Genomic DNA, 26669 nt, shown 5'->3' with positions numbered 1-26669 from the left:
CTAGCGGACGTTCCTTCAAGACACCTCACGCACAAAGTTTTAACAACCCTGATGGCCGAAGTCTCGGCTATCGTGAACGCCAGACCACTAGTGCCAGTCTCAAGCGATCCTGATGCGCCAGAAATCCTCACTCCAGCCACGTTGCTTACCCAGAAACCTCAGCAGCTGAAACAACCACCAGGAGAATTCAACGCTACAGACCTCTACAGTAAACAGTGGAAGCGTGTTCAGCATCTGGCCAATGTCTTCTGGTCACGATGGCGCAAAGAATACCTTCCGACGTTACAGCCTCGCAGAAAGTGGCAAGACAAGTCCCGCAACTTGCAAGAGGGCGATCTAGTCCTTCTCTGCTCCAAGGACGCGCCCAGGAACGATTGGCCTCTTGCCAGAGTCGCGAAAGCACAACCCGACCGCGATGGAAAGGTGCGAAAAGTCGACCTCATCACCGCCAAGGAAGGATCCTTAAAACACTACCACCGACCAATTACAGAATGTATCCTGTTAAAAGCAGATGAAAGTAAACCATCCTGCTGAACACAGAAGAACTGAGAAACATCCTGCTGCAGCAGAGGAACACTATTAAGGAACACTATAGTTTAACCCACACGTATTAACTTTAGTGGTACATGTATTCACAAATACCAGGCGAGGAGTGTTCTGTCACGCTATCGCATGAAAATATCGCGTGAGAATATTTATCGTTTGTACTGTCACGCTAGCTGTCGCGTGTCTATTTTTTTTATTGCATGCTTTCCGCTCATATGTAATTCGCGCCCTTTACGCTTTTAAAGATAGTTATCTGTCACAATATTCTACTATTGGACAATATTATTAGCTTAGGATTTCCACAAGAACAATGAACAATCTATAATTTTAAATCAGTTCGAGAAGCTATCGTACACGAGCCCATGTAAGTTCTTTCTGTTTTTACCTCGCTATTAAATTGTTAAGCATATCGACGGTTTGAGGTTAGACTGCCATATCGGAGCCAAGTTAGTATCGGCCGAGGTATCGGAACAGGGAACTAAAGGCCATCAAAAATCTCGATATTGTAAACAGAAAATTGTAAATAGGCTAGTGCATGTAAATATTGTAAATATCTTGTATATTGTAAATAAGTTTAGTTAGTATTCGTATTCATCTTAGTGTTAGTTTTGTTATGATTATTTCTTAGGTAACTTAAACACGACCACCTCAGCTATGCTGTAAATTTATCGTGTCTAAATAAAAGATATTATTATTATTATTATTACATCGCTATATCGGGAGTCTCGATATAACGATATAATTTCACTGTCCCTTGCCATATCGTTATATCGGGGTTGCGCTGTAATAGTGGTAGTAGCTGTGGTGGTGGTGATAGTAGTGATGTGCCGGTGCTGCTACTGCGATGATGTGCGTCAATGCGAATCGGAAGCCAAACAGCGTCTGTAAAACCAGGGCCGGGATGTTCAAAGTAAAATTAAGCTTATTCAGGATTGGCGTAAATTTTGATTCAGTTTTTTAACTTTTCAGAGGTTTTCTGTGTATATTTTCTATTCTTCGTGACTAATCTCAAACTCCGCAAAACACAAGCAATAAAAACAAATTTATACAAGAGGAATTGAACCCTCCATCAACTTTTAATCCTGGGTGTTAAAGTGGCGAAAGTGTTAATCGGCTTTCGAACAACCCGGCCCTGATTTCATTGTAATTTGACCCTGAAAAACCATTTTTGGAGAGGCAAATAAAGTCTTATTTTATTATACAAAACAGCCACAGCCTGAAACCTTAAGATACATTGGAGAAATATTTTATTAAATAAATATGAGGGATGTGCATATTCATTCAACTGCACCCACCTTGCAACACAGTTCACTTGTGATGCTTCCACCAGTAGCTGCACCTGCAAAGAAAACAACCATAAGCTCTGGCAATACATTACAACAAAAAAATATTTTTAACATATATTTACGGGCACAGCGAACTGAAAGTGCGAGGACATATAAAGCCTGGTTTTCACTAGCGATGCAAGCACAAGCGGAAGCACAAGCGCAAGGATAACGGCTCTTATTTCACTGTGAAAGCGGCTTCGACTCAAGAAAAAGCACATAGATCTAAATTTGTCCTTTTTTACGTGATTGGGCTTGTGCTTGCGTCGCTTGTGAAAAACATGCATTACATCCCAAACAAAACGTTTAAAATTTAACTGTAAACGCACTGAGACTTGTAAAATGCATACCAAGTACTGTCGCTGTTGTCGTTGTTTAACCCATTGACTCCTGGAGATTTTCCAAAAAACGCATTTTTTAGATGTTTTTGACCTTTTAAGGTCTATGATGAGCTAAAATGGCTCCAAACCACTCAAAACGGCCCTTAAAACACAAAATGCACCCTTGTTTTTCACCAGAACCCCGTTTAACAACTTTTTCGCTCGTGCATGTGCACAAATCAAAGCTTGGAGATCCTAAACCATCCTACCACTTTAGGCTTTTCGTTTTTTTTTTTTTTTCGCTTTTCCTTTTTCTCTTCTTCCTTTCTTTTTGCTGCAGTGTTTGGCCTTCTAGCAGGCTTCTTTCTAGTAGAAGAATTTCCGCGAAAGCACAAACGAGGCGAGAACTACTTACCATGGACAAGCAAAGGGTGGAAAGGGGAAATTTTCCTCTGAGTTTTTCACTAAAATTTTGAAGCGTTTTGGTGCATATTTCAAGCTCCATCAATCTAATCACACTGGTTTAGGTATCGTTGGAAAGGTCTTGTTCTGCTTCACAATTTGAGCATAGATGTCGCCTTTCTGGGTGAAAGGTGATGACGTCACAAGCGGGACAAATGCCCGGAACCTTTACGGCCGGTTTAGGCCGGTTCAGGAGTCAATGGGTTAAAAGTGGCATCTGGATTGTCAAAGTGGGCAGTCAAGCACAAACACAGGGCTAGAGGTAAGGGTTGCAGCGAGTTCTTTTATGGATGGCTATCAAAACACGTCCCTGAATGTAATATTTGTTTACCTAACTCTCGAGGAATATAAATGATAGTTGGACAATTTTGGACAGATCAGTCCTGAGTCTTAAAGCTCCGAGAACTAGCATAAGTAAAAGCAGTGAAAAGGCGGAGAAATGGCACGTAAGATCGCTGCTTGCACTCTCTGCACACTCGAATATTAATCCCCCTTTCTGATTTTCGTACATTCTGTAAATGTTAGAGTAGAATCCCGACTTCTCGAACCTCCAGGGGAAACGAAAAAAATCGGGTGTACAATTACAGCGAAGTGCTATCCAAGAGAAACGAAAATTGGTTCGAGAAACCGAGGGTTGGAGAAATCAGGATTCTACTGTAGATTGGAGACCTCGGTGGCAGAGTTTACATCGATATCTCCAGTTTGAAAATTTTGTTGTGGTCATACTTGATAAAAAAAATTAATCGTGGTCACAAACAGTTTTAGCAATGTAATATACACTTTTCCTTTTCTTCATGCCATATAATTATCGTTTTCAGTGGAACCTACTGTTTGGATTGTTGAATGCTGTGGTGGGTTTGATGGCGATTATATCCAGAGGACACTTCAGCTTGTATGCAGCAACTTGAGCTACCTGCAAAGATGACCGATGTTTGCAGGTTAACCAAAAGGTGGTCCTGTTGACCATGTGGCTGTATAGAAGGGATTCTTCTCAAACAAAATGACTGACTGAGTGGATCCTTTTTGGCCAAATGAAATTGGCCATATTAAGGCAGGGATCTAATGAAGAGTAAACGACACCTTATAATTCCGAGTCATTTAATCACAAAACACCCAAGATCTAAAATAAACCAATTGTCTGATTACCTGTCAAACCGATCAAATCTTCTCAGCTTTACTTATTTTATTTGAAGTATTACCTTTGTGTTGATTCCTTGTCCAACTTCAATTCCTCCATGAGCAATAGCAATAGTGCCATCAGCATGGTATATAGACACCATTGCAGTGAACTGTAGACCTTCATAACCTACTCCGTATTTGAGAGGGACAAGACTGATTCCACGCTTCCGCCAGCGATTGTTCTGAAAGGGAAGGATGATTAGCATCAAACCTTAAAGGGACTGTGTCACGGCTGAGTTAAGTTTGTTTAATTGAATTTTGCCAAATACTCGCTATGAAACTTTAAATTTGCAAAGAAATTACTTCTATCGATCTAGCTAATGAAACCATGGCTTTATTACAACCAAATGTGCCATATACTTTAAAGTTACAAGCAAACGAGATCAACATTGAAAACTGTTCAGCCCAACAATATTTCAAATATCCATGTCACAATCCGTTTCAATCTTCGTCGCTTTTGGCCATTCGTACCTTCTTTTGTATTTGCTGTGTTATTGAAATGTTCCCTCACTGTTTTAAGAGGTTATTTTTATATTTCACCAAACTTGATGATCATTTCACATTAATAAATTTGGCTTAAATCCGTGACACATTGTCATGCCTTTTTTTACACGAGCCCCTGGCTCGGACATGTAATGGCAACCTCGACCCATGCATTATTGATTGATTGATTGATTGATCGATCGATCGATCGATTGATTGATTGATTGGCAGCCGCGTGGCCATGAAATTTTTTGCGTGATCTCTGGGCACTCAAAAACAAAACTACGGCATAGGCTAGCCCAACCAAAATGGCTTGATTTAGTACACGACAAGACAAACAACAGAAGCCTATAGGGAAGGACGGCCAATGTTAACAAGGATGAACATGTATAACATACATAACAAACGTGGCAACCTGAAGAATTGAACATTCTGGAATCTATTTAGAAAATGTCTTAATTAATCACTTACTGCCACAATGGTTTTAAAATGCCCTATTTGTAAACTATTAAATCCTGCTTGTAAAATGCGTCTTGTCATTGTGACCGTAAGCGTTTATCAACATAACTCCCGGGTTAAAACCCCCTAAAGATTCCCTCATAAAAATATATAAGCCCTTGACTTATGAAGTTTGTGATCAGTAGGTTTGTTTTCCTGTAAGTGTTATTGCGTTCCATACCTTGTTAAAAGTGTCAATTGCATTCTTTCTGTTCTGGAAGTCACTTGATACTAGGATATCTAATGACAAACATAAACAATGTAAGAAGTCTCACTCGAAACAACGTAAACTATTAAAAAAAAGTATCAAACTATCAAAAAACTATCGAAAAATATAACTAATTATTTGTTTTTATTTGAAATGTTTTAACCAGTTTGTTTTACGTTTGCTTTGCAATAAATCTCAAACTGGAAACAAATTTAAACCACAAGATAGCACTCCTCTGGCAGGGATAAAGAATTTCTTACTATCTATACAAACTTCAATGTGACCTTAGACTGCGTGTTCTATGCTTACTCCACTTCAGCAACAATGACGTTGATTTCTACCTCAAAATAAACTAACATAAGCATTTTGCTGTTTGTAACACACTACTGACCTCCATGAAAAAAAGATTTTTGACAGAGTTATAGAGTATTATTATAGAGTTTTAATTGTAAATATCATTTTATTTGTTAGGTTAGGGTTAGTTTGGTAAATGTATAGCTACTCTGTAGAAATGTTACCAATAAAACCATTATTATTATTATTATTATTATTATTATTATTATTATTATTATTATTATTATTATTATTATTATTATTATTATTATTAGTTCTTCGGCCGCTTCTCTTGTTGGCCAATAAGCTACGTTGGATAAAAGAAAAAAAGAAAAAGTTCTACAACTACACAGCAAGGACAAAACTTACCATTCCACAGAGTGTCAATGTTACAAAATTTCAGCTTCTGGTTCGTTTGAGTTTCCTATGAAATAAAACACAACTGGATGTAAGAATTCAAACATTTGGGGAGAATATGTGGCTAAATTGCCAACTAAAGCCATGGCTGTGTTTTACGCTGCTGTTATGATCTTACTAGATTTCTCAGAAAACAAAGATCTTTAAATCAATGTGGCTTCAAAAGGTCAGATCTTTGGGCCATGACTGGTGGATTTCGAACCATTTTGTTTGTTTCGTTTCTTCAGAAATCGTTGATTGTTATCGTCATTAAGAAATCAAAAGGAAAAGACAGCAAAGAAATAATAATAATAATAACAAACCTGTCCATTTTGATAGAAATTCACTTTTCTCACTTCTTCTGGTGTCATTTTCAGTTCTTTTGCAACATGTTCCATCATTGACTCTATAATGAACACTGCTTGCGTAGAGGCTAAAAAAATGAAAATTTTTGCAGCTTCATTCAAAGCCATACTGTTTTGTTTAAGAGATATCTGCCCAGGAAAGATAAAAGAGTGATTGCCATGAGGAACCGGCACTGTTACATCAGTTACATGCATGTTCTGTGGTCAAGAAAAGAAAAGGATTCATTGCAGGGTACAAAAGAGAGACCATTTTTATCCACTTACACTAATAGTGTACTAACAGTGCACAAAACGAGTACAGAGTATCGTCATAGCATGTTACTCCACTCAGAAGAGAACATAAAAGGCACAGGTATAAAAGTCCCACAGTTAATAAGACAATGACAGGACTCTGATTAAATTCTGAACTGTATAACAGTTGCAAACTAGTTAGCAACAATTACTGTAGCAATGTTTTCTCAATGAAAATCCACGATGGTAACAGTGCATCATCAAATGGGATTCACTGACACACTGTACCTCATGATAAAGCAGATGACTTGTTACCCAAAAATCGCGGGTTCGAATCCAACTCAAACCACCGATTTTTTTTTAAAGTGGTAGAAAATCACAGTATGTACATTCTAGCAATTAACATTTATTTAACAATTAAATAAAACAAATTTCAAAGGCTTTTAACATACCAGGTGCACGGCACCAACTGTTGCCAGCTGTGTGGGTATGTGTAGCATATGGCACAATGTTCCAGTTGTCACAAAAGTACACTAGAAATAACACACAGAAGGGAATATCATCAACAGGAAGTGAAATAAGACTAAACCATAGACAACTTCTATCTTGAAAGGCTAGTAGATCAGTAGTTTAATATTTATTTGGATTTATCCTTGTATGTAAATCTGCATGTAATGGACACAAGAAAAACAGTATGTGATACACACAAGCGTGCTTATGGATCAAAAGACTGACTTTTAATAACACTGTTGTTTTGTTTTTAAATGACAGACAGCATTTTTTGCCATTTTCCTCAATGAAGGTAAACACTATTTTAGCAACTTTCATCAATTAAACACCTAGCTGGTTTTGAAGAATCTTGGGCAACATTTTTTTGGAATGTAACAAAACTATTCGATAACAGAAAGATTTTTTTCTTTTCTTTGTACGTGTATTACTAATCATACAGATTTTTTTCATGTGAATAACAATTTCTTGAGGACAGCTATCTGTTGATTCTTTTTTTTTTTTCTATTCACACTTGAGCTCAATATTTACCATTATCGGCCCACATTTGAGCATAAGCCACATCAACATCATTCACTGAAGAGCCGCAGTCACAGTACAAGTTCATATCTATACCATTTAACTTGCCATTGCTTTCCACGCCAATCTGAAGCCAGGGAATCATACTGTCATTAAGACCATCCCTACTCACACGTAATCATACATCACTAATAATACTGCAAGTTACTTCTGATGGTATTAAATAAGTCAGTGATTATCAAGTTATTTACTCAGAAAAGTACCTCCCTCATTATGCATAATCACCATGTAAGGGTTGCCCATGAGATCAAAACTACTTATATTCTAATAAGCACCACTCCTCTCAACAACAGAGCAGTGCTCTGAAGACCTTGAACTCCATAGGGGGCCTTTGTCAACACAGCTACTTTGGTTCCGATTTGGAAGGAGACAGCGACACTGACATTTTAAACTTACTTTGTAGATAATTCCTATCGTGTTATCGTTTTTTGAAAACACAAATAGTTATGGTGTATTCAAATCTGTTATTTTGTAAAGATTGATCTAGAACAGTTACTTGCCGTGTGATCTAAACAACATACTTAAAGTGAAAGAGTTGGTGTCAACAAACATGTGGCCGTATTTTATACTAACCATGTAAGTGGCTTTGTACGGTTCTCGTACTCCAATCATCTCCATATTGGTGTTTAAATCCATCCTCATTCGAACTGGCCTATTACGCGTATTAAAATAATAAACCATTTAATAAAAGTGGTTTGCTACTGAATTTCCTTTAACTGATTCCAATGTTTGTTTACAAGAATGCTCATACATATCTGCAGGTCATAAGTTATACAATAACAGACAAAAGGCAAAAGGAAACACCCCTGTATTAAGACTGTGTGATGATATTTGACAACACTCCTTTCTGTAAAAATTAGTTCCCTTGGATGGCATATTACCTATTTTCACCTTATATTCCTTTAGTTTTAGTCTTCTTTAATAGGTGACAATTAAACCAATATTTTACAAATTTGATCAACACTGTTGCGAGAATTTTCGCTACCTAGATTCTAATCATTAAATTTGGCTGAAATGTGAGAAATGTGAAAAATATTGTTATGCCGACTGACAGAAGAGGCAAGGAAGGTCGTTATAAAGTTGCTTACAGATAAATACATAGTTTAGAGTAATGGGTGCTAATTTAACCTTTGCATTCTTATATACATGTAAGTGTAATAAAAACAAATTATAGTAACAGATGTGCAGTCTGGTTTATCTCACCTGTAGGTTTTGACCAAAAGTGTTTTTGGATCCTAAATGCTTTCTACAGGGCAACTTGATATGTTTTCCTTTAATTCGCAAAAATGAATCTCAAGCCGTAAATTTAGGTTGGAAGTTATTTGGCACAATAGTTTAAAACAGGCTTTTGTGTTTTGGGTTGTTAAACATGGAAGCAAGCCTCGTGTCTTTTTACCTCTTCGTGACATTAGCAGCTAATGCACACGCTGTAGCGATGTGATTGGCTCTGGTGATTCTGGCTCCATATGCACCACCGCATCTCTTTACACTCATATTAACACTTTATAAACAAATAAAACAAACAGAGAAACCACTGTTAGGATGAAACATACTGCATTAAAAACATAACAGAAGCTATAAAAAGCCTTGCCGGGTCAACAAGAAGCAGCTAACAAGACCTTTAAAAAAACGCGCACAAAGACAGGAACATAAAATAAGAAATGTATAAACGCATTAAAAGGTAACATATACAAGACATATACCCATAAAAGGTGTACAAAATATTATTAAAAGACAGCATGCAAATAACTAGTCGACTATGCTAGTCTTTTCTTCCCCCAAAAACACTGAATTATTTCAAATGTAAAGAAGTGGGGTTACAACATGTTTTGGTCTGCATTCGACACTACATGCTACGTAAACCGTTTACATCATATCTATTCTTAAAACTCTGGTAGAGAAAAGCGTTTCAGGAGAAATATGCCCACGAGAATCTCAGTCTTACCTATTTTGTAAATTACAATATAAAACACCAAGAACCAACCTCTGAGCAGGATAATTGAGAGTTTGTGCCACAGCTGCTTGAGTAAGATCAACCCACTGTGTCGGGCAGTGAACAGTTATGCCATCATCCTCTGGGACACACAGCGCCACCTGTCATGTCAACCAGACAGAAAAGTATGTTAGAAAATATGACGAATTTAGATAAACAAAGTAAGGCTACTTCATGATAGAGCGGTTTATAATTGAGTGTCGTAAAACCAAAACCAAAGTAGTTACTCTGGCCAATCACAAAGGACACAGACAATCCAGTGAACCAATCAAAACTCGAGGCAAGTACATGTAGCTGACGCAAAGCGCGGGAAAACGTGCACGAGCGAGATACGATTGGTTTTGGTTTGAGTTCTGATTGGTCAAGAAAGTGACACGAGATTTTTTAACCAATCACTGAGCGTAGTAATGCAAAAGCAAAGCGAACGCAAATTACTTTCGACAATCAAGTGCAAACCACTCTAACACGTAGTTTAACACGGTGGAAACCCGATTTTCAAACCTTCAATGGAAAACGGAAATTGGTTGAGAAATCGGAGGAAAAGTTGCAGTGTTCAACTGAGTGAAGCAAATCCAAGGGAAATGACCTTTGGTTCGAGTTATCAGGATGTTTGAGAAACTGAGGGTTTAGGAATCTGGATTCCTCTATACATGTATGTCTGTTGGGTTACATAATGACCAATGTTTGTCACCTGAGTTTCCATGTGGAAGTAGTACTGTGGTCCAGTAGAAACTGTACCCTGCACAATATGCGGTGATTTATTAATTGCAGCTGATCGAAAAAGAAGAATAAATTTCGTTAGGACAAAATAAAAATAAAGGAGATGCCAAAATATTATAAGGACACAAGTAGCAAAATGATTACAGCCAGCACAATAGGAATACACGGGGCGCAAATTTTACCATTTTACCGACGAAATTTAATAGAGTGAAAGAGGGAGGTCGCACGTTTTCCGCAACGACTACTTGATGCTGGAATCACCTCCCCCTTAAGTTGCGCGCCTCTTCATCTGTAAATATCCTTAGGAATGCTTTGTATATAAATTTTAAATTAAGTCAGCTCAAGAATAAGATTTTTACTCCTTTTTTAGATAATAATTTTCAGATTGTGATATTTTTTAACAGCCTTTGGATTAACATTATATTGTAGCTTAGCTTCTACATTTTTAACTTACATTTCGATTTTTAATTAGGTTTTAACAAGATTGTAAATTAGATTATTGTTTATGGTAGATTCTTAATTTTTAGTACATTAGAGAGGGTTACAAATTTATTAGTTGTAAAACTATCACGTGTAACCCTCGATAAATAAAGTTTGATGGATTGATTGATTGATTGATTGATTGATTGATTGATTACGCTGGTGGTGGATAGGCTGCATATGTAGCCTTCTCCATTAAGTGTCAAGGAAATAGAAGACTGTATGCATGCAGGCTAGTGGTGGAGGGAGAGTAGCAATACTGTAAAAAGTGTAGATATACGATTATATGAGTAGGAGGTGCAGTGGGCTAATGATTAGTGTGCTGGACCCCGAACTGACTGGCCCAGGTTTGAGCCCTGGTCGGGATCATTGTGTTCCGTTGTTGGGCAAAACCGTTTACTTTCAAAGTGCTTCTCTCCACCCAGACGTATAAACGGGAACCGGGGAAATTATTGCTGGGGGTAACACTGTGATAAACTTGCATCACATCAAGTGGCTGATGGGCCACTAGGCTCGTATCAGGCTGTGATAACATATGAACTTAGCTGGAAACTCCAGACTACAATACGAGCCCTCTCAAACAATTACATTAGCCACACTGCTTACTATTTGCTTCACGCTACAAACGGATGCATGTACATGTATGAGAGGACTTTTGATCCCAGGGCATGTGCAGCACCTCTGGTGATACTTACATTCCGCGTCACCTTTTTTCAAAGGTTTACCATGCGGATCAAAGAATGATTTGGCTGCCACAGCTTCATCAATGGTTAGCAGAGGAGTCTTTTGGTCTTTGTATGTCACTATCACGGCTTTGGCTGCTTCATCTGCATGTCGCTGAGTATCTGTGGTAAAAAACTAAATGCTTTAAAACGGGTGCAATTTTTTATTTGTGCTGAGTTTGGTCACTACCAAGGCTTGCACAGTGACAGCCGGTGGGGAAGGAGAGAAGCCTACCAATTGTTCACAAGAAGAGGCTTTTAAAATCAGTGGACAATGAACCTACTCATCTGACAGACGGTGAGTTACAATAAACCACAATCAATTCTGCTGACTGTATTATATTTTGTACTAACATTAAAGTAGAGTTACAATCTAAGACACATGCTCTCATCCCCCACTTCGATGTTTTGAGGGAAGTGATTGCAAATGTAGAAGTTTAATGACAACTAAATAAAATAAATAACACATCAGAACTCTAGCTGAAAGATTTAATAAGAGAGGCTTTGTAAATTTGCAGCAACTGTTACTTTAGCAGATGTAAAGAAACCGGTCCAAGGAACTATCATTTTTTTCCTGAACAGACAAGGTTTATGTGCCCACTCACGCGATAAGGTACCACGATGATGAATAAGTGGTAAAGACTTAATACCTACCAGCAATTATGACACCCAAAGCTTGACCAGCATATTCAATGTTTCCACTGGAAAATATCTGTTATATATACAAATATTTCTATAATTATCCATCTGTACTCGATAGAGAAACATGATCAAAAGCAAATCGTATTACATCTTTGTAACTAGTTTAGATCGAGCTGTGCTTGGTGACCAAAGCTTTTTCGAGCTAAACAAAGTCACCTCTATCATGCAGATGGCTGTCATTCAGGTTTATACTGAAGTGTCAGTCATCAGTTACAGTGTTGTACAGGACTGCTATCACTTTTTTATATAGTTTTTTAGCATTTTCTTTTAGTTTAACTCTTTTTTGTTATGTCCCTGTATTAGTAGGGGAGTTTTCCCCAGGTAGGTGGTCAATGACATTATTAATAAAGTTTCTATTCTATTCTATTCTATTCTATTCTATTCTATTCCCTCCTTCCTTCCTTCCTTCCTTCCTTCCTTCCTTCCATTCCATTCCATTCCATTCCATTCCATTCCATTCCATTCCATTCTATTCTATTCTATTCTATCACTTGCAAGATCAATGGGCACAAGGAATGATCAAATAACTTTGTTATCATTGATGTCTTTATAAAAAAGACAAAGCAAATCCTTAAAGTTACCTCTTCTGCTGCGAAACCAAATGAAGTTGGCACGAAGTTGTTGATACCTCCTTTGGGAATATCTTTTACCGTGATAAACCTGAGAACACCAGGCAATTTCTGCGGCAAAAATATCCAATTAAACTTTTTGTTACACAAGTTAAATTAGAGCATGTCAAACTGAAATTTAATTGGCCACATCACACCTGACAACGTTTTTATGTATTTCCGACAAATTTGTGACTTTTTTACAACTTTCCTATGGCTTTTGCTTAAACTGCCAATCAAAGTGAAACACATGTGAGTGTGTTTACTCTCTGACAAATGTCAACTGCCTTCATTTTGATTGGCCAGCTGAAACAAATCCTTCCGAAAGCTGTCAAAAAGATGTAAATGCAAAAAAACAAAACGTTATAATAACATGGCATGCAGTGAGTGCAGTAGCAAGTGATTAAGAATATTATTAATAATGTAGGTTTAAGTGCTATCACGACTGGCTTGGCCTTTTATTTCCCAATTTCTTTTTCAATTATTAAAATGACAGTTGTATTAGTCCCCCTCTCCACCTGGCTCTTAAACCCTCTCGGTTATAGGCCCAACTGTCTGCTAATGAAAACAATATTCTACTTATAAGCCTCGCCATCCAACTGTTTTATATCAGCTTACCAACTTTCCCACAAAACATTGTAATTCAAATAGAAAAAGACAATGAATAAGTTTGAAAATCAAACTCATAGTGGTTTTCTTATTTATTATTCTTACAATATATCGGTCCTCAGAGCCTTGAAGTCATTTCTTGTCAGCTCATTCATGATTCAATAACGTTTTTTATGCCTCTTGTAAGCTCCCCTGGCTGTACGTTCCAAGAATGATAAGTCCACCCAAAACCCCAGAGTAAGTTGTGTAAGCCAACTGGGCTTGTAATAAGCATGTTACATTACTTAATATACTAACCAAAGCCTCTGATGCATCAAGGGAATCAATCTTGCAGTTTCCCTACAAATTAAACAGATATACAATCAAGTATAAGCAGTACTTATACAGACTACTTCCTTCTAGATTTATATGACATACTTAATATCTACCTGTGTGCTCACAACAAAGGCAGCATAGAGTTCACCACCTTGAATGGGAATATCAGATACATACTGAGCTTCACCAGATGTCTGAAGGAAAAGATGCAGATAAAAGTCAAATTGATTTTTATTCTCTACAAAGAAATTTCTTTAGATTGATGTGTAAAGCCCTGACCAAATGACAACGCAAGTAGACGAAAACTTGCGTCTACTTGCGTCTCCATTTGGCCAGGACTTGCGCGCAACTGGCATTGACTTGCATACACTTGGGTTGACTCGCGTTCACTTTTGTCGAGATCAAATTTGCACTTAAGTCAACACAAGTTTTTCACTGTTTGGCCACCCAACGCAAGTCAACGCAATGTTTGCAGTTTAATTCAAGTAATGAATTGCAGCGCGTAGCATTTTAAATGGCTTTTTTGCAAACTTGCATACACTTGCGTGTCCGTTTGGCCACCCAACACAAGTCTGTACGCAAGTTCAACAAAAAAGTAGCCACATTCTTTGTTATTTAACTTAAACAAAGTAAATATAAAACCTCACCAATCTCTATTATAAGCTGATTTGCCATTTAGCACTTAATAAGAAGCTTGGACAATTCATAGTAACCACTTTAAATTACCTGGACTTTAGCAGCCAGTTTTGTCATAGGCTTTGTTAATGGGTATTCACTGGATTGCGAGTCGTAATTCTGAGTGCCAGATGAGATAGGACGAATGAAAGGCTCTGCTGCTGACTTGACCCGTGCTGATGCCTTGTCCCCCAGAACAGTCAGGTAAAACTAAGACAAACCACAAACTTGAATCAATTTTACTTTGTACAGTCCAATCCCGACTTTTCTAGCCCCCGATTTCCCAAACCTCCCCAAAATTGGAACTAAAAGTTATTTTCCCTTCATTTGCTTATCGTGGTTACAATTCATCAACACTGCTTTCTTGAACTCCCAATTTTTCAAATAAAACTTTATTTCCATTACATGTTAAGATTCTAGAAATCAGGACACCACTGTAGCCTGTGTATGATAAAGCTGTCTAGATCTCAAGAAAAAAGCAACCCACTGGTAAAAAGGATTTTTTATCATTGGTAACTTACTGGTTCAGGTAGTTACCACCTGAAACTACCGTCACTTGTATCTAAGCGAAGCACTTGCTGCCAAAACAAGATCTAACTGGATATTAAACGTGGCATGATTCATCATCAAACGTTTCAAGTTTGGCAGACTGTAATGGCAACTCAGTTTCAAGCCAAAAGTTTCGAAATGAAGGAAAGATTGGATATAGAGACTTCTTCTGAGAAATTATTATTGATATGTGTCGATATGCATATGCAAGTTAACTTGAATCACTTCTAGTGTAAAGTTTCGCCTGTACTGAGTGTTTATGGTGAGCATTTTGAGTGCAAAAGTTTGCGTTACAGTCTGCTAAACTTCAAAGTTTGATACCTGAAACGCAGACGTTTAACGTCACGTGAAAACATGTTTTCAGCAGGTTCGTTCACAGTAGATGCTATCGACAGTATAGTGAGCCAGGTGATGGGAGGCAACAGGGTTGCTATGGATACCTCTGTTACACAGATATCATAAGCTTGCCGCACTGTCCTACGCTGTGGAACAGAAAAAACAGCAGGACACAGTATTGCAAGCCCCTGCATCCTATTTGTGATATCTATGCTATCCACACTATCTGCGCAACAAAGACAGGTCCACAGCAGCGCTGCTTCCCAACACCTGGTTCACTGAAGTTTTTGTTGGTGATCACCAGAACCAGTGGTAATTATATCTGTTGAATTTCACATTAACTTCGATTTCTGGTCAGCTTGAAGGTTGATGATATTTGGTGTACTGAAGCAGATTAACTCTGACTGAAGGAATAACCTGTTTTGAGACACTTAATACCTTGTAAAACAAGCCAAGGGCCAGAGATTTGCGGTACTCTTTGCTTGAACTTGCAGGCGGAGAATCTGGAACAATTTCCTGTTGAAGAGCAGACAGGGCACCTGGGGGTGGAAAAAAATTACTCCTGCTCAACAGTGTATTATTATACATCAACTAATGACCTTATTTAAAAAGACGGATGGAAGGCATACAGGCAGGCAGGCAGGCAGGCAGGCTAGAAGGCAGACAAACAGACAGACAGACAAAGGCAGACAGACAAAAAGACACAGGAAGACAGACAGACACAGACAGACAGACAGTCAGACAGACAGGTAAGTGGATACCCTTCATAACAGAAGGTGTCCGGTACCTACGAATGTGAGTTAGAAGTTAGAAGCATTCTTTTTGTTAGGTTATATGAAGTTATACATGTATAATATAAACCAAATATGGAGGTAGTAACCCATCTGAAAAAAAGCTTGGGTTGCTGTAAAAACATTATGACACAGTTCTCAGAACCATGAACAATCACCTGTAAGTGTGCTCTGCTCAGTCAGTTTTTTACCAGCCAGGAATGCTTCTGCTTTGATGGCGTGCATCTGTAATATTAAAAGAACACAACATCTTACTTGCATAATTTTGCAGTGAGTTATAAGCCACTACCTCAAAGAATAAACTACACTTCATCTGTTTTAAACTAACATCCCGTCCTATATTTACATGAATATACTTTCTAAAATTAACTAAAAATCCTGTGTGGAGTAACTTGCTGATGTCACACGATAAAAGCTCCTAATAACTCTCAAACCAGACCAAGACTGAATCACTGGAGATGTATGCACTACAAATCAAGCTTATAGGATCAGTATCATGTGCATCACTTCGAAAAGTCAAAAGAAATATTTACTTTAATGAAACCTAAAAATAATGGTCTAGCTTTGTTGAAAATGACTATAACTGTCCACCAAAATAACAAAATAGGTATATCATGTTATACAGGCATGATATTTAAATCTAAAATTGAAAACGTCTGGCAGACGTTTTCAAACTCTGCCCATGTGTCTTGAAAAATCGTTAAAAACTGATTACACTTTTCTCTCCTTTGAATGATTCACTTAATATCTTCACCTTGGTGTTCTATTTATTCATAATTTTAGCTCCGTTATCGCCACAAATGCATCAAAATCCCCAAGAAACTGCCCCTTTAAGACCAATCCAACAACTGAGCTCTATATAACACCACTATTATTTTTGTCAGTAAAAAGAGAAAGTGCTGGAAGCAAAGTTCTTACCGCATGTGGTTCTATTCCACCATACACAATCCTGACAGTATTGACAGTCATGGTGCTCTTGTCTACTTTGGCCACAAACCCAGCATTCACATATGCATGCGCATTCTGAAAATAAAATATGCAAATTCACAAGCAATTCGATTTTGTCCAAAATGGACAACAGCAAACTTATTCCTGACAACAACCAATGCTTATAAAGCATGTTGTCTTAACCACGTTGGTACATGAGCCATACCAGGGCCGTAATCTTGCATGGGTGGTTACAAGCGCCAGATGAGGCGTGAGCATCTCAGAGGGTCAGGGGGTATTCTCCCCAGCAGAAATTTTGAAAAATCAAGTTGTTTAACTCCACATTTCCTGCATTCTGAGAGTCATTTTAACCCTCTTCAGGACTCCTTGATTAGGTGGTCCTTTGTGGCCCGTGGGTGGGTGCAGACGCACACATCACACCCCTCTGCCTACAGCCCTGGCCATACATTATTTGCAAGTTCTAATTTCTAAATAAATGACATGCAATGCGTGTAGAAGTGATGATGTTTCGTGTGTTATTTGTACTCCACGAAGCAGAGTTGGATAACAATGGTTACCAGCCATGAGACCCACATCCTAATCAATTATCACACCTCCCTCAGAAGTGAACATGCAACCACAAATTAAAAATTATAAGAAATCACATCCTTAAAATTTTCTTGATCCCTGGTAAATGTCTTGTAGGGTTTTGTCACTAACTGAAGTACTTTCTTACAGCCCTTCTTACAGCGAATTTTTTATTTCAACTATACCCCTTTTTTCTGATTTTTTTTTTCTTTTTTCTTCTTTATTGTAAATATTTTTATCTTTTATCTTTTTAATTTCTGTATGGCGGAAGAGCCCCCAAGGGGGAGCTATGCAATAAAGTATGTATGTATGTATGTACCTGGGATCTTGGCATGATTTTGTAGGTGCAAATAATGCAGTCACTTGTAAACACAGGTAACAAGGCAGCCAGGATTACCTATGCAGAATAAAACATTGAAATATTTTTGAGTCCTGGCTGGGGTCACTGCACTGTGTTACTGGGCAAAACTTTCTACTTATAGTGCTTCTCTCCACCCACGTGTAAAAATGGGTTTACAATGGTAAAGTCTTTAATGGTGTGGTCCCTGTAATAGACTAGAATCCCATCCAGGGGCATAACTCTGTAACTGTGCTACACAAGCTAATAGTAACAAAAACTGAAGACAAATTGGAATATAGTTTAACAAGCATGAATGGAGTAAGTGAATGAAACTCTCATCATTTTGTTCCACTACATAAAAAAGAGATCACACCTTGCCAGTCATATCCAGATTTAGAAACTGCATGAGAGAGTACTGAGCTTCTGTTTTTGATGAGCTGTCACCTAAAGGTAGCATGACATGGTTAAAACTTACATAACTAAAAAAATAACATTGGATAAAAAGTGGCATGACATGACACATATAAAAATATCAAACTAAAGCTTCCCTAAAAAGATAGAATGAGTCAAAAGAACAGTTTCTGCTTCATTTTGAGTAATATATAACATAAACACATGTACTCTTTTTAGTGGAACAACAAAATAACAAACTTTTGACTCAAACAAAAGAGTACAAGTGAATTAAATAATTACCAATAATCAGCCTTGTGCCAGCAGCTTCAAGGATGGTGAAAATGTCAGATGGAAAATCAGGATGATCGTGTGTCAACATCAGATTCCCGGCAATGCTGCCAACCTACAGGATCCAAAGTGTTTAATTGACTCCAATTAAAGCTAGTCAACTATTGTACTAACTGTCTTGATTTAGTACATGTGGCATGTAATAGAATGAGCTGCATATGATGCCAGGCATACTCCCAGGTGTGGGAGTATAATTAGCCCTGGCCATGTGGCAACACAAGTGGATGCAAGTAGCTGCAAGTTGAACTTGCGAAAAAACTTGCGTTGGGTGGCCAAAAAGACTCACAAGTCAAGGCTGCTGCCTAATGAAATTTTTAAGGAGCCCTTTGGGCTCCTAACATCAAAATTTAGGGGCCCAAGCCATTATGTTAGGAGCCCGGCTTAAGTTGCCGAAAACAAATTGGGGGGGGGGGGGTACTTAGGCAAATATGTGGTCAACTATGTGGCCTAGGAGAGGGGCCCAGGGATTGAACCTTCCCGAACATTATTGCTATAATATACCCGAATGTCCCCTAGGGGGGTACTTCCTATAGTGGACTATACGGGGAGGCTCCGCCCAACAGGGATACCTTTTTCAGGCTCCAGGTATATAAAAGGGTTACACGAGTTGGAGTATACAAAGGGGGAGGGAAAACTGGTTTTTAGGTCTTAAAAGAACCCTTTATAATGCTTGAGCAAGCAAAAGCACTGAGGTTTCCAGCACAAAAATTTGCTAGTCACGGATCAATGCTCGAGAATGCTCCTCATTACAAACGCAAAAACATGAAACAGCTCGTTGAAAATAACAGCCTTAGTCCACAAAAAAGCGGCAGCAGAAATGAAATGTCCCATGAAAAGAAAGAGGCATACATTTTATGTTCCTACTAGAGTTAGGCGTTCAATGCTTACATGTTAAAAATTACATGTTAAAAGTTTGTACACATCACGATATTTGGCACACTGTTTTACGTAAGTTTAAGCCTGTCGGAAAGGTTTTTGTATCAAGCTTTTGCAGATCAAAATTATTTCAGACCTGATTCATGACTGCAGACTAGCAAACAGATTGATTTCACTTTCGTATCCGTAAATATTTCTTCAGATTCACTTTGATCCACTTCGAAACTTCTTCGAAACGTCAACGAAGCAAACAAAACGTAAACCAGAACATAATACCATTATTCCATATTTGGAAGTTAGGCCCAGTCCTAAACACTTGTAAACGAATGGTTTTCGAAGTTGCTGAATTTTGCAAAGACACGTTACGTGCTTGATACGCTAAATGCGAACAATATTATTTTAGCGTTTCCGTTTTAAAATGAAGAAGTTTTTATTTTAAATGGGATTTTTTATGCCAATGAAACAAGGTTACAAGGAAATTGAAGTCAAAGGATGGGAGTGGAAGATCAATGTTTAGGCACCCATGCGGGCTTCTTGAACAAAAATTTAGTTGCCCGCGCTCGTAACTTAGGCGCCTCTGGCGACCGGGCGCCAGTTAGGCAGCAGCCTTGCAGTGAAGTACACGCAAGTTGTCAAAAATGCCATTTTAATGCTCATGCCTGGCTGCAACTCAGTACTTGAAGTATACGGCAAAACTTGCAATGACTTGTGTTGGGTGGCCAAATGGTGAAAACTTGCGGCATGCAAATTTGACAAAGTGAGCACAAGTCAATACAAGTCAATGTGAGTGCATGCAAGTCCTGGCCAAACAGAGATGCGAGTACTAGAGGCAAGTTGAAAACTTGCATCCACTTGCGTTGCCGTTTGGCAATGCAAGGACTTAAGACAATGCATAATAATGTGCAAAATATATAATAAGTCTTTTAAAAAATTAAATAATACAACTACAGCTGTTCACAGATCATCCAAATACCTCAGTAATTTGCAATTTTTTAAGATGCACTGTTTCAATGTATGTCAACTGATTTAAATCAAACATTTATAATATTTCATACTTACATTCCTGACAGGAACATTTGCTACCTGTTTAAAATACAAAAAGACAAAAAAAGAGCTGGTTAAGGCATATACCAGACGTTACCAGCATTGCATGTGTATGTCATAAAAAGGCTGTTATTTAATTGATTTCACTTTTTGATAACAGAACATTTAGAAGAGGTTTAAGGACTTATCAGATTATCACGTACACATCACAAGACAAGGTTTAAACAAGAGTGAACATAATTTCTTTCTTATTCTTACCAGGAACCCACACTTTAAAACTTCAATACTTTTGCACATTGTTTATATAATCTCTGATGAGTGGAATAATTATTGTAATATCATGATATTTAAACCTTGCAATTGTCTTCTTAAACTGAGTAATAGGTTTACCTTGCGCACATGATCAGCCAACACTTTGTAACCAGAAACCACATTTGCTTGTTCATCCAGCACCTTAATAAGTGTGTTTAGGGGGACACCAGCACCAATAACAAAATCACCATTTGGTACCTAGAACAACATAGAGAGAACCATTGCCATCAAGCAGAATGATCATAGCAGAGCTACCAGCGGCCTGAAGGGCCGCAGAGCAGGACCCCTTACACCCTTCCCCCCTCCCAAAAAAAACTTAAAAACCATTCTTTTTCATGGTCATCATGGCTGGCGGTATGGTTTGGGGGTGCTTGTGCCTAACAATGATGGCGAGGTATGTTGCCCCAACATAGCGGCCAAACTCCAGAAATAAGTTAAGGTTGAGGTTAATGTCAGCTTAACGTCAGCTTGGACATCCATGTTATGGACAATTGACAGCTGCCAAAACAAGGTATCCACTGACCAGTATCACATGACCATATTGCCGGCTCATTGATTTTTTTAAGCTTACCGCTGACCAAGTAATGGTTTTCATTGGATCGTGGGCTCAAGTCCTATATTTTTCTGTCAACGGTCATTAATAATTTATTGGGATTTTCAAAAAGTTAATAACCGGCGAGCTCTGCTTTTAAGATTGGCTAAATCCATTTAATAAATTTATACACACTGTAGGAATGAGAAATAACTGTTTCTGAGAGGGATTGGAGGTGTTCAAGATTATATATAATTGCTTGTGGACTGAGCAACAGTGTTCCAGATCGAATTGGAATTTAGCAGTGTTGGTTTTTGTAGAGGGAAGAAAAGCAGTGAACCCAGAGAAAAATTCTCTGAGCAAGGACAAGAACCAACAACAAACTCAACCCACATATGACGCCGAGTCTGGGAATTGAACCCAGACAACATTTTGTGGGAGGCGAGTGAGCGATCATAAAGACACTAAAATGCTTGGAATGTTACAATTCTAACATACCTCTGTTGCACTAGGAATGGTGTGCAGCTCTTTTACTTTTGTGATGTCAATCATCACATCAAAAGGTCCATCATTCTTAAAAATACCTGCACAAGTGAAAATCCAAATATCATGGGATTTCTCTGCATTATGATTGGGATTATAATGTTTCTTCTAAAAGTGTGTTTTACGGTACTGTAGTGTCTAGGTGTAATGGTGTTGATAATTATTATGATGGAATTCAATTATGATGGTAATAAAGACGGTAATGATAATGGTGGTGGTGGTGACGACAATGACCATGATGATGATGATGATGACGATGATTAAGGAGGTTGTGGTGGTGTTGAGGGTGAGGATGCTGCTGCTGGTGGTGATGATGATGATGATGGTGATGATGATGATGATAATGATGAACACAATTAGATCAATAAATGCACAATTGAAGAAAATTTACCTTTGCCAGTATTTCCAGCCACCAGCCTGATCTTATCATTTGTGTGCTTCGACATCAGTGTATACAAATCAGTCAGCGATGTTGGACAGTACCACAATGCACTGCCACCTTGATGAAAAGATGTTGTGACACACTTTCTAGGACACTGTATGTTTCCATTGGCACAAGCACCAGCACACTTAGCTATTTCCTATCAAAGACAGGCAACATTATAAGCCTTGTTACCACAGATATCATTTTTTGTAGTTGATTTGACAATATAGTTATATAAATTAAGCTAGCCTGCGTTGCAGACGAACAAAACCCTGGTATAGTCCGTCTGCGAATTAGTGAACAAAAGCTTGTTCCGGCCCCCCGCATGTTACCAGAGTTTTCTATAATAACCTCTGATTGACTTTTGAATAGAGCCGTTCTTTTGTGCACTGTGATTGGTCGAATGGATCTTGTGAAACCACAGTTACGCTTTTGATGAATAAGGGATACAAAATAAACTTGGTGGCAGATCGGTGGAAATTAACGTTTGAAGTGGTGAAAAAGCAGCTGGTTCGAACTATCTGATAAAAAAAAAGAAAACAACAATAACAACTAAACCTGAAACGCCTCCAAATAATACAGCTGACTTCATATAGTGCCCTTTCTAAACAAGTGCAGAGAAGCGTAATAAATTGGATGACCAAAGCCAATACAGGATGGCAAATGTATTAATTATATGACACAAACGTTTTACTGTATCTGGTATTTATCGAACATGTAACTATGGTTTCACGAGAGACACTCAACCAATTACAGCGCACGAAAGAACAGCCCTATTCAAGAGCCAATCAGAGATTATTATACATGTAGAAAACCCTGGTAACACACAGGGGGCCAGAACAAGCTTTAATGTGCACTGATTCGCAGACGGACTATACCTGGGTTTTGTTTGTCTGCAATGCAGGCTACAGGCTGCAATGTATACTATAGCTTGCAAATACAGGTCTCTTCGTACAACGTATTAAATTTTGCACAAAGAACACTGTTGGGTGGGGTTGTTAAGTTGCTTAAGTTTTGTTCTTGAAAACTTTATTCATGTCGATTTTTGTCAAGCTTTTAATTTGTCCTACCACGACTTATTGTCCCTGTGCCTCTGAGTATGACTTAGAGATTCCCTTTGTTGGTTTAGTTTAAGGCTAAAAAACACACTTTGTCCAGAAATGTCCATGAGAATATACTTGCCAAGTCCACGCCTGTGAGTTGAAAACTTCGATCTCACGCCAACTCACGCTTACAAACCATTATTTCTCACGCCTAGTTGATTTTTCAAGAAAATGTAAACTTAAACCGATGCGAGAAACAAAAACTCTGTATAAAATGAGTAAATGATGATACATTCCCCGAAATCTCAGCCGAGTTTTGACAAGAAATGAATTGGGAACAAGGTCGTGTTTAGCAAAACACGTCCTTGGACTGAAACCAGGATATGTCCTGAACGTCTTTGGAAAACTTCGGACGTCTTCGGAAATCTTCGGAAATGGTTGTGTTGTTTTCAGAAATCCTGGCACTCTCAGGATAAAAATCTCATGCCTTCCCTTGTAAAAATTTTACCGCGATCGCGCCGCGAATGTCGCGATCGCACCGCGAATGTCACGATCGCGCCGCGATTGACGCGATCGCGCCGCGATTTGTTGCCATCGCGACGCGATCATGCGTGACGCGATTGTAAATGAGCGCGAACGCGCCGCGATTGCCACGATAGTTGCAATCGCGCCGCGAATGTCGCGATCGCGCCGCGATTTGTTTCAATCGCGACGCGATCATGCACGACGCGATTATAAGTGAGCGTGAACGCGCCGCGATTGCCGTGATAGTCGCGATCGCGGCGCGATTGATTACCACCGCACCGCGTTTTGGGGGGCTGGAATAAATCTCGGGAAGTGTTCCCGGCGAGAACTCACTTCTCAATCACCGGGAGAAAGTCAATATGCTTTGAAACTCTCACAAATCATGCTGTGGTCGTAACGCAAATCATGACTTGTATTAATGAAATAAACTTTAAGAACTAATCAAAGTAGAAATAAAACTAGTTTGATTTAAAATGTCGAAAAACATTTTATTACGTGACGGTGAGCGGTGAGGACGTGATTCCCACGAGAAAAGTTTTATTTAGTTTTAGTCTAGACGAACTGGCGGGACAAAGCGGCGCGTGATAATAAGTAAAGATAAATTAAAAGATAAGAATTTTTATTTCTTAACAGTCCGTTTTTTAATCTTTTCAAACACTTTGTTTCTTTCTTTTCTTATCTTTGAGGAACCTTAATACCTCTTAAGCAATCCAATGACAAATTTCTGTCGGCCATTTTCTTCAAATGCAAATACAATCAGGAATTCGCTGCAATTGCGTTTTTCGCATTGAAAAATCCTCTATATGGCATTTAATTTAATTGTGGCTCCGAAGAGGCTGTCAGAATGAGCTTTTTTTAGAGCTTTATATTTACCTTCCCATAGACCACGATCGTAGACCACACACATCGAAGTCCTTTCCCGCCTTTTGCCGCAAGGTGTCGTGAACTGGGCGTTACGATTGGCTGAGTTAGGTCACGTGGTGCATAGTACGCGCAATCGCCACGCCATCCCAAGCAGAAAAGAAATTTTATTTCGAGAAAGTTGGTATGTTTTCTCTTCACAATCAGGACTGGAAAAATGTGTTCTTTTTTAGCTGCTTCTGTTAATAACAAGAGTTTAGAAGCGACCTAACTTGAGGGAAAAGCGTCTCTGTGAAAACTGCTAGAATTTGTTTTGTTAATTCAAGCGACAGCTTGTTTAAAATTTCAACAGCGCTTCGTCATGGACTTTGTTGACTGCCTTACAGCTGAACTGTGATTTTTAAAAAACTGCAAAACTCGAACAGTGGAAAGAGAAAAACATTTTGACGGTAAGGACCATTCAATGTGAAGTTGTACCTGTTGATGCTTGGGACTTAAATGTTGTATTATTTAAAAAAGCTTTGGGAAAAAGCGCATCTTCGACGGTTCGGCCGCCGCCGCGCTTCTTCGCAGATACATGACCAAGAGATAGTTCGCTCGTTTGGTAGATCATATCATTGCATTTTCCTTCGCTTGAGCACGAGTAAAAGGTTAGTTGCCGTTATGTATGTGTTGTTCACATTTTACAGAAGAACTGTTCACTTATTTGCTTGTGAACTAAAGACTCAATCACGCTCTCCGGCTTTCCGAAATATAATTGTGCTCGGCAGCAAAACTGGCCGTCTTTTTCTGTAAGCTTCTGTAAATAAATGATGTTGTTTTGATACAGAGCCTGTGTGTTTGTTTTGTCGGTATGCAAAACCCCAAGATAATTGTTTTTAAATTTAAAGATTTAGGCGCGATCACGGCGCGATCCAAGCCAAATCGCGGCGCGATTCCTGACCCATCACGCCGCGATGTGAGAATCGCGGCGGCCAAAAACGCGGCGCGAATCGCGGCATGAATCGCGGCGCGATCCAAGCCCAATCGCAGCGCGATCGCGTCGCGAACGCGCCAATCGCGGCGGCCAAAAACGCGCCGATCGCGGTAAAATTTTTACAAGGGTTTTAATTACGCAGAAAAAGTTGGCAGGTATATGAGAATGGACTGTGTCAATATACGAACATCTGGCTTTGTTGTGGTTTTATTTAATTTATATTTGGTTTAAAATTTTTCAAACCATTTTTTTCATTGTCTTATATTCATAACATAATCTGAAACAAAGGAAAATAAAAAAATCAAACTGGTTTAAAAAGTTTTCAACCAAAGCTAAATTAAACTATAACAGATATTTTGCTTTAGGTTCTTTATGGTGCCAATAGTTGTAATCAGTAATACAAATTCTTGATAAGATGAATAACAATCTGCAAACTTGTTCGTACCTCAATATCCAATGGATTTGAGGACTTTGCAAATGTCTTCATTGCATCCAGAATTGGTCTGTAACCTGACAAATAAAAAATTATTTTGAATACAGAGCTATCTCCAGGTTTTATCTCAAAAACATTTTGCAGGTTTAGCAGGAATAAAAAAATACAGAAAAATGATGTATGTTACCTGTGCAGCGGCAAATGTTTCCATCGAAGCTATCTTCAATTTGTTGTTCGGATGGGCTAGGATTCTCCTTCAACAAACTGAGAAAACCGACAATATCAACAGTTATTATTTCAAAGCCATGTGGCATACACTGCAGACAACTGACACTGGCCAATCCTGCACTGGCCTTGAAATGTGACATGCACCAACGATTCCACACTGATTTAATACATAACAGATCATCAGTTATGTTTTGGAAAAAATTCAGGCTTGAATAGGATTTAAACCTATTACCCTGACTGCTGCAATACCAGTGCAGAGCTCTACTTAGACATGTGATGTACACAGACTGCCCAATCCTGCACTGACTTGTACATGTGACATGTATCGGCAACCAGCCCACACT

The 26669-nt window shown here is 38.5% G+C and overlaps 1 protein-coding gene across 1 annotated transcript in view; it reads right to left on the bottom strand.

Annotated features, from left to right (window-relative positions):
• The window catches only part of LOC144650736 (xanthine dehydrogenase/oxidase-like), a 44791-nt gene that overhangs the window by 11899 nt on the left and 6223 nt on the right, over positions 1–26669 (bottom strand). Inside the window, exons 6-35 of the mRNA XM_078510476.1 lie at positions 26285–26361; positions 26110–26174; positions 22227–22416; positions 21791–21876; positions 20839–20958; positions 20464–20487; positions 18481–18583; positions 18161–18231; positions 17767–17844; positions 16851–16955; positions 16091–16157; positions 15580–15680; positions 14308–14466; positions 13695–13775; positions 13564–13605; positions 12631–12729; positions 12002–12059; positions 11321–11470; positions 10117–10196; positions 9417–9526; positions 8829–8933; positions 8006–8084; positions 7385–7499; positions 6799–6879; positions 6074–6183; positions 5724–5778; positions 4995–5053; positions 3853–4014; positions 3482–3566; positions 1842–1885 (exon numbers count right to left, since the gene is read on the bottom strand). Coding sequence (XP_078366602.1) covers positions 1842–1885; positions 3482–3566; positions 3853–4014; positions 4995–5053; positions 5724–5778; positions 6074–6183; positions 6799–6879; positions 7385–7499; positions 8006–8084; positions 8829–8933; positions 9417–9526; positions 10117–10196; positions 11321–11470; positions 12002–12059; positions 12631–12729; positions 13564–13605; positions 13695–13775; positions 14308–14466; positions 15580–15680; positions 16091–16157; positions 16851–16955; positions 17767–17844; positions 18161–18231; positions 18481–18583; positions 20464–20487; positions 20839–20958; positions 21791–21876; positions 22227–22416; positions 26110–26174; positions 26285–26361 — 2761 coding nt within the window. The remainder of the gene's footprint in view (positions 1–1841; positions 1886–3481; positions 3567–3852; positions 4015–4994; positions 5054–5723; positions 5779–6073; positions 6184–6798; positions 6880–7384; positions 7500–8005; positions 8085–8828; positions 8934–9416; positions 9527–10116; positions 10197–11320; positions 11471–12001; positions 12060–12630; positions 12730–13563; positions 13606–13694; positions 13776–14307; positions 14467–15579; positions 15681–16090; positions 16158–16850; positions 16956–17766; positions 17845–18160; positions 18232–18480; positions 18584–20463; positions 20488–20838; positions 20959–21790; positions 21877–22226; positions 22417–26109; positions 26175–26284; positions 26362–26669) is intronic.

Source organism: Oculina patagonica, chromosome 4 (genome assembly GCF_052425735.1).
Source record: "Oculina patagonica isolate OP01 chromosome 4, crgOcupat, whole genome shotgun sequence".
NCBI classification, from domain to species: domain Eukaryota; kingdom Metazoa; phylum Cnidaria; class Anthozoa; order Scleractinia; family Oculinidae; genus Oculina; species Oculina patagonica.
This window is presented reverse-complemented; position numbering and strand designations above follow the sequence as displayed.